Source organism: Colletotrichum abscissum (assembly GCF_030869225.1).
Source record: "Colletotrichum abscissum strain IMI 504890 chromosome Unknown Scaffold_34.1, whole genome shotgun sequence".
Taxonomy (NCBI): Eukaryota; Fungi; Ascomycota; class Sordariomycetes; order Glomerellales; family Glomerellaceae; genus Colletotrichum; species Colletotrichum abscissum.
In genome coordinates this window covers 433,892-442,364 of record NW_026850254.1, presented here as the reverse complement: position 1 = coordinate 442,364, position 8,473 = coordinate 433,892, and the positions used below count along the sequence as shown (strand labels likewise).

General features: G+C 57.3%; 2 protein-coding genes across 2 annotated transcripts; one reads left to right on the top strand and one right to left on the bottom strand.

Moving 5' to 3' along the window:
- Positions 1 to 1,193: 1,193 nt before the first annotated feature.
- CABS01_11941 (uncharacterized protein) lies at positions 1,194 to 2,606 on the top strand (the record flags this gene model as incomplete). The annotated part of the gene is made up of 1 exon (XM_060545295.1): positions 1,194 to 2,606. One exon carries the CDS (start codon positions 1,194 to 1,196, stop codon positions 2,604 to 2,606), a length of 1,413 nt encoding a protein of 470 aa, XP_060397160.1.
- Positions 2,607 to 4,513: 1,907 nt separating this feature from the next.
- Positions 4,514 to 7,552, bottom strand: CABS01_11940 (phosphoribosylaminoimidazole-succinocarboxamide synthase; the record flags this gene model as incomplete). The annotated part of the gene is made up of 2 exons (XM_060545294.1): positions 4,514 to 7,281; positions 7,504 to 7,552. 2 exons carry the CDS (start codon positions 7,550 to 7,552, stop codon positions 4,514 to 4,516), a joined length of 2,817 nt encoding a protein of 938 aa, XP_060397159.1.
- Positions 7,553 to 8,473: the final 921 nt, after the last annotated feature.

The window sequence follows — 8,473 nt, the reverse complement described above, 5'->3', positions numbered from 1 at the left end:
GGTACTCTAGGCCGGCCCTCGCAAGTTTCCTGCAGCAAACGCAGGCCGAGAAGGACCTCTAGACTCATTGTGGCGCCATCGGTTCAGAGAGAAGTTGGTTGTCACCGTGGAAGCGAGACAACGAGGAGGTCGACACATTCCAGCGGTCTGGTTCCCACACCAAGTCTTTTCCCGCCTTGCTTTTTCACTAGGACCCTCTCGGCTACTAAGGTAGTCAAGCGATTGCCAGCTGCAGAAGTGCAGGACTAAGGTAGTCTTCCCCGTCGACCCTGTTTTCTAGCCAGAAGACGGACGCTGAGGAAGAAGCCTGTGGATGCAGGGACGTTGTTGAGGCTCTTCCGGTCGGCTTCCCCGCATGACGGTGCCCTTTTCCTTGCTTCTTCGTCCCCTGCGCAGATTTATTGACGCTGCAGAAAATCTTGTTTTCCCTTTCGGTATACTCGAGCAGGTGGCCGGAAAGAGCAATTTTGAAGATCTCTCGATCCAAGGAGGCCAAGCCGGCAGACTCCTCGCTTGTTGTAAACGACACACCAACGCGATGTTCCCAGAGCGCGTTCGCTGCTTTCCTGAGCAAAACCGAGTAATGCAGAGACCCAAAGTCAAACCCTTTCTGTCCATTATGCATTCCTTTCGAGACGGAAGTCGCCAGCAGGCAATCTACCATTCCTGCGAGAGCCGTCGAGGCCATGCAGCATCCGATACCCACCGACCCGTCCACAACACACCGGGCCACATTCGGTGTCTTACCGGGACTCTGATTGGCCCCGGGCGCAACTGTCACCAAGTATGCATATCACACGAGGGATGGCCCCTAGGCGAGGAATGTCTGAGAATTGCAGGGGATGGTCTGGTTGTCATAATCAGCCACCCGGGTGGACCAGAACTCAAGACGAGACCTCGAGTATGGAGAGACCAAGACAAGGTGCTGCATATTTGTGCTCCTGTTGTTGTCCGCCGTTGAGTGGAAGGCATATGATTCGTGCCGCCGGGCCAGCCGTGACAGAGGAGGCATTCATACAACTTGTCTGGGGCAGGGAGACAGGCTCCGCTTGGCTCCAGACGGCCCATGCATATATCGTTGCCTCGCCCTCATCCATGAGCCCTTCGGCCAGTATACCCATCGTGGCGTTATTATCCCCAGAGTCTCACGTCCAGCATAGATCAAGCCGGTGTTGCAGACGCTGACCGCAGCGATGTCTGGCGCTCATGAGGACATGATCGGCTACGCACAGGAGCTCGACATCACGGTAGCTTCTCGACCATCGTCTCGGCCGTCAAGCATGGAGCGGCAAACAAAACTTGCTCATCTTAAGCTCGTTTCCAAGTATTACGGATACGCCAACTTCTCATACCCTCGACCTGACGGCACTCCGACTCGTAATCCGTATAGAAGAGCCGGTCAAACGTACTCATCCGAAGACCTCACTCAAGATTACCACCATCACGGCCTTGCTTGCCCGGAAACACCAACCAAACGAGATCGTACTTCTATGGGCTCGCAAGGCTCCAACAGTTCAGCACCAAGTCTCATTGATGATCGGACCGATTCCGAAGTATCGCTCGACGACGACTACCAGTACCACGCTTCCGCATCTCAGCTTTGGGACACCTTCTGGCCGATTGATGAGGGAAAGACCCAGCAGACTCCAGAAAAGGCCAAGACCCAGTATCCTGCCTTGATCCCGTCACCACATATCCGCAGGGCGAAGAAGACGGGTTGCATCAACTACGACGCTTACCCCCTACCACCCCGACCTGTCGAGTATAACATCCAGGTTCAGCACTCACCATCTCCAACCCCTTCCACCACCGAGGACCCTGTGACCCAGCCCCAACCACCCGCAAGTATGCCAGCGTCACCGGTCCCCCATTCTGTCCAGGGCCCCGAGGACCCTGAGCCTCGGAGCCCTCCAGAACTTCGCCGGACCATTCGTGCCGTCCGGTCCTCTTACAGCCTCTTCCCTCGTACTCAGCCTCAAGCCCCGAGCTACCCTCCACCACCCCCACCTCACTTCTCTGCCCTCTCAACTCGACCGAGTATGGGCAATCTTCGCAAGGGACATCGTCCACCACCCATCCATCTTCATTCTATGCCCATGTCTACGGCTACGGCTACCGCCGCTCCACTGTATTCTCCCGCCACGGCGTCTCTGTTTTCTCCTCTCTCATCGCCTCTCTACTCTCCCCTACCTTCTGATTACACGAGACCTCATACCTCGCATGGGAATTATTACCCATGTACTGCCGACCTTACACATCCCCGTTCTGCCCCCTTGCCACCGCAGACGCCGACGATAGGAACATCGTCGGGTCTGGACACGCCCAAGTCTTTCTTCGACTTTGACTCGGACTCAGACTCTGATGAAGAAGAGCCCGAGCACACCATCTCTCGCTTCGTCAAGACGCTGCACAAGCGAACCGCCAGCGAGACTCGCCGGAGCGCCAAAGGGGCAGCCTACGCGGATGCACAGCTCCGCAAGATCCGCGCCGAGACTGAGGCCGAGAGGATTCGCGAGAACCAGATGATCTTTGAACGAAACAAGAGATCCGGTGCCGTCTTTGGACGCATGTTTGGACGCACGCATGCAAGGTCTCCAAACGCATAAAGACCATGTTGGTCATTTGCGCATCACGAGCATATGGCCTATTTACGACGAGGGGCGTCGGAACCAGCCGGCGTATTTGCATTTCAGCGCAGCGTTTGCATTTTACTCGCTCATCTTTCTTTTGTTTCGTTGTTTTACTTTGTTTCAATCTCTTTATGTTTGCTCCACGTTAACGCTTGAATGTGCTCATTGTACTGCCATGTTTATCACTATCTCATGAAGAAGAATACGGTCTTGGAACACATGGAGCAAGAGGAGGATCTAGTCGGCAAGAGGAGGACAAACACAAGGTTGCGCAGACCACCTGGAAGTGGTTCGCGCGGGGATTTCCTGACAAGGGATGAGAATTCGTGTGGACCCCGGGGGAAAGAAGGTTTCCAAAGGGATGGGTTAGGTGAAGGGAGGAATTTGGATCAACGAGTCAGACGGATCAACGACGAACGACAAAATTATGGTGAGAGCGGGGTAGACTAGTTCTCCTCGTAAGGGAACGCAATCTGATGTAACGGCCTTTGAGCTCGGAGATGACTCCGTCCCTCCTCTGGGGGGGAGTATGAGCGTCGTCAGTCCACAGGTCTTGTCTGGCGACTTGACCAACCTAAGAAGAGTAAAACATCAACAATAACAACAAGATAGGATAATTGCCACAAGGTAGACTAACTATGAACGGGAAAGCTGAATGCCTCCTCAAAGTTCGAATTGTCTGTTCAAACAAAAACCAAAAATTCTCGAGTCTTTTCGCCGAGGAAACCTCACTCGCCACACTACAAACATTCGATGACGTAATATGACGATGGGAGCTACTCACTTGCCTTGCCTCTTCTGCATCCCCTCCCTCTAGTCTTGCGCGAAAACCTGCGTAGGGATGGATACGGTTTCTGGAGTAGGAACTTTCTAGGTAGGCTACCGGGGTAACACACGACCGGAGGAGTTCCAGCCCATTCCCCATCGCGAGAGTACTTACACCTTTTTTTTGCTGCGGCTTTTCGCTGCGAGCAGCCCACGTGAAAGGATCTAGACTTTTGAGTTGCTGGAGCAATGCGCGACGTTGATATGTAGAGGGAGGAGGTGGACGGAAAGCTTACGGGCGTTTGAGGTCGTTGGGTGGTTCACCGGCCAGTGGTTCGTGTAAGCCGGAGAGAGCCGAGGGTGGGGCGGAGGTAAGAAGGGGACGACGGGGAGAGCTCGCTTCGGGTTGGCGGGTGTTGGATCCGCAGGCGAGGAGGGCGAGAGATGCAACGAGGTACGGGGAACCCGTTAGGAGGTTAGACGAAGGAAGCTGTTTTTGGGGGGAAGGTTTAGTAGGCGAGTGTATTTGGAAAGGTTTGTTCCAGTCTCGGTAGGAGTCCAGGATCTTGAGGACTTTTAGGGTTTTCCCAGAGCTGGATACGCGGTGCACGTCTGGAATTCGCGAGATTCGCAGGGACGCTTCCCGCTGCTATACCTTGTTCTTCATGATTGCCATATTCTAACGCGATTGCTGGGAATTTCTAATACCAAACGGATCGAAAGACACGAACCCATATCATTGGGCAAAGATTATGGATGTTGGAGGTGATGATGATGATGGATAAGGTGAATTGGCATTAATGCATTTGATGCGTAAAGATATTCTATCGTGGATACCATGTAAATCGTTCCCGTACACTCATATCGTAAGACGCCTTCCCTTCTCTGCTCCATCGCTCTCTCTCTGACTTTCTTTCTCATTCGTCTTCATCTTGGAAACTTCGTGGATATGTCCAACCTGTAAAACGCCATGCCAATGCAATGAAGAAATCCCAGAAATGTGTCCCATGAAAATGCCAGTAAACGCCGATACATGAGTGAAAAGAAAAAGATGCCCGAAAAAGACAAGAAAATTGTCGGATCTGAGGTGGTCTGAGGGGTCCAAGAGGTTTCGGTCATCAGACCATCCCCATCATAGACCTCCTAGAAGAAGGCCTCACAAAAGGCCCCTTCTCCCCGGCGCCGTCCCCCGTAAACCTCTTCAGCCGCCTCACCCCGAGCCTCCTCACATCGCGCCCGGCCTCGACGTACCCCAACACCCAAACGCTCTGACTCATCCCCGCCGCCGCGGCAGACGCGCCCCTCGCCGAGCTACCCGGTCCGGCACCGAGGTACACGCGCAGCTTCTCCGCCGAGCGGGGCGCGGCCTGGAACGCCGGGTCCGCGGCGCAGTCCTCGTTGGCGAGGAAGGAGAATATTTCTGCGGGGCAGGTGACGGCGTGCGGGAGGCGGTAGCCGTTGCGGCCGAAGAGGAGGGAGACGAGGGCGGCGAGGTAGAGGATTAGCAGGGCGAGGACGACGGCGAAGACGGGGATGTTGGGGAACATGCGGACGCCGCCGCCGCCGCCGCCTCCGGCTTCCGAGGGGGAGCGGGTGGCGGTGAGGGCCATGAAGAGGCCTCCTGCGAGGGCGGGGAGGAAGGCGAGGAGGAGGGAGAGGGCGGAGAGGGCTGCGACGCGGTAGTGTCCGTTGCGGAGGGCGTGGAGGGTGGATTGCAAGGGCAGACAAGCGGCGTAATCCGCGAGCACGGAGCGGGAGGCCGGCGCGCCGTCCGTGGCGGTGCTGAGGTCGGCCCAGGGCTGGAGGATACGGAATTGCTGCTCGAGGGTCTGGAAGGCGAGGAGGAGGACGAGGCCGAGGAAGCTGGGGACGAAGCTGTACAGGAAGTTGGCGGCGGAGAAGGAGGAGGGCGCGGAGAGGGGCGCGGCGGGGACGCCTGGGCGGAAGCCGGCGACGAGAGACGTGCGATGGAGGAAGGAGACGACGAAGAGGGCCGTGAGGAGGATCGCGGAGGCGACGACGTAGAATAGGACTTGCGGGGTGCGGAGGCACCAGGGGAGTTTGTAGGTTTCTACGAGGCCGGAGCGGTGGGCTGAGCGGCCTGCTAGGAGGGTGGATGTGACGGAGCGGCGGTCTTGGTGGTCGTCGGCGGCGACGGCGGAGGAGGAGGAGGAGGATTCGTTCTTAACGTCGTAGTGGAGGTCGGACGGGGTGTGGCCCTGGGAGTGTTCCGTCCCGAGGCCGTACCAGGGGGTCTCCTGGTGGTCGTCCGTCATCCAGTAGCCCAGGCGGTCGACGATGCGGTTGCGGAGCATGGAGCGGAGCTTCTTGCTCGTCGGGGCGACCTCTGCGCCGCGGTAGGCGTCGCGGGTGTTGCTTCGGGCGATCATGACGGAGAGGTCTGCGATGGAGCGCGGGTCCCACATGAGACCCGTCACGCGGTTGTGCCAGAAGAGGAGGAGGATGACGACGGCGGCGAGGATGAGGACGTAGAGGGCCACGAGGGTCCAGACGACGCCCTGGACGGCGGTCCAGTACCAGACGTCGACGAGGATGACGGTGAAGGAGGCGCTGGCGAGGGGGATGGCAAAGGCGGAGAGCCAGAGGATGGCGAGGGCGATTTTGACGTGGGCGGGGCCGGCGAGCTGGGGGAAGAGGAAAGTTTTGGCGTAGATGTTTTGGAAGAGGGCGTTGCGGCGGCGGATGGGCTCGTCGTCGGAGAGGGCGGCGAAGGGGAGGATGCGGAGGGTCGCTGCTGCGACGCACTGGGCGTAGACGAAGATGAGGGAGGCGAAGAGCTGGGGCAGGATGCGGAAGAGGAAGTATTTGCCGCTGTAGATTGTTTCGCCGTAGGTTAGGAGACCGGGTTGGATTGGTGAGTAGATGGCGGCGACCATGAGGCAGGCGATCATGGCGAGGCAGAGCATCATGAGGGCGATGAGGGAGGGGAGACGCAGGATCGCGGGGACGAAGTTGAGGCGCGGATATATCGTGCGGTCCTCGTCAATGGTGTCGATCTTTGTCATGCCCGGAAAGACGGTCTCCCTCTCACTGATAGGGAGCCATTTTGGCGTGGTCTCGGCGGGGTTCATGCCGGCCGGGGTTTGGGCTTGGTTGTGCTGATATCTCGAGTCTGCCGAGTGCGGCGGCGACATGGAGATGATGCGAGTGCCGAGGGACATGGAAGGCCTCTCGGCGCCGGCGTTGGAATGCGGCCGGGACTGGCGGCGGACCGAGTCCCGGGTGTGGGTAGGGACGGGGACCATGGGGGAGAAGCCGGAGTCCGGGTCGCCGCTGATGAGGGGGCTCTGGAGGTCGTCCGGGAGGTATCCGGCAGCGCGGTAGTAGCCGGTGTTCTCGTTCGGAGAGGGAACGCTGGAAGGGGGGGAGAAGCCGCCGCTATGGCCGTGTTCCCTGGTCAGAGCCTCCAAGGCATAGCGGAGGTAAGGGGTGTCGTCGACGCCCGGGGTGACGGAGCCGTTGGCAGCGATGGTGAGCTCGTCGCGGAAGCCCTTGGCGCGGGCGCGGTTGGTGACGTCGTCGACGGCGAGCTGGGCCTCGTTGAAGTGAACGGCCGGCTGAGAGGTGTAAGGGTCATGGCTCTGGGAGGAGAACATGCTGCCGATGACGACGGGGGCAGGGAAGTTGTTCTGCTCCGGGTGGTAAGGGTTTGCGTGAATTTGCTGCTGAGAGGGTGGTGAGGGAGCGTGGGGCACGAAAGACGGCGGCGGAGAAAGGGCTTCCTGGGGGCTGGAGTCTTCTTCTTCTCGTTCTATGCCGTGTGCATGATGCTGTCTCCTTGCGTGGTGAGGGCGAAGGGTGTTTGGTGTGGATGAGTGTTGTGATGGTGTCTCGGCAGACCAATATTGAGGAGGATATTGGCCGCCTACGATGAGGTTGTTAGTATGAATATGAAGTAAAAGAGGCGGGTGGGCAGGGTTGTCGTGAGTTGGAGGGGGTGGGAAGGGTGAGGGCGTGAAAGAGTTGTAGATGAAGCTGACGATGATGAAGAAGAGGAAGAGGAAAGAAGGTGTGTGTGTGTGTGTGTGTGTGTGTGTGTGAAGGAGTGGTAAAGGAGGTCAAGTTGCGATATAGGGTGTAGACATACGTTGATGTTGCACATAGGCGTCGTCGGGGTGGGCGTTATCAGGATACATGGCGGCTATGCCTTTGATCCTATTTCATGGGTCGTCGTTGTTGTCGTGAGAACCTCTCTGCAGCTGATGCGGCGTGATGAAGCCTCCACTTGTTACCAGGCCAATTATCAGCAAGAGTGAAGGCGGAGATGTCTTCAATAGTCTGGCTGCATACGCATATCCGGACTGCAATAATGGTCAGGGAGGGGGGGGGATACACAAGAGACGGAGAGAAGAGAGAAGGGAAGGCTGAGCATCGTGGTTGGGAGTGTGTGTGGGTGGTGGTGTGGGTGGTGGTGAGGTTTTTGCTGTTTGTTGAAACCGCGTGGTTGGGAAAGCAAGAAAACCATGCATCATGGAGAGTTGTGACTGGTGATTGCAGCTCGTCGGTGGTTGCGATGGTGTTGCAGGTCGGAGGTTGGGAGGGAACGGCGTTGCCCTCCCAGCCACCGAGAACCCCACCGAAAATCCCTGAAGCCCCGGGGGTCCCTGACGGGCGCTAGGCCCCGTAGCGCCCCGGATGCAGGAACCAGTGCCAGAATAGGAACAGGAGACGCTTTTTGAACAAGGAAGACTGACCTTTTTGACGTTTGTCAGGAACAAGAAACGATGTCCCTGTTTTACATAGAGAGAGAAGAGGAGGGGAAAGAAGAGAGAGCGAGAGAGAGAGCATATTACGAAGTAGGGGAAAACACGAAAAGTCTATCGCGTGGTTGCAGTTCGTCCCATGTTGCTTTTGTACACCTCACCTACTACGTACTACGTAAGGTACCTACCAGCAGCACCTTAGGTACGGCACCTCAGGCGGTTTTCAGATGAGAGGAGAGTACGTATCCTGCAGTACAGCTGTCCTGCATAAGGTACATCTCCCAACTTGCAGGTTGCATACCTTACGGATACTTAACAATTAGAATGTGCCCAACACACAACACCACCCATTCA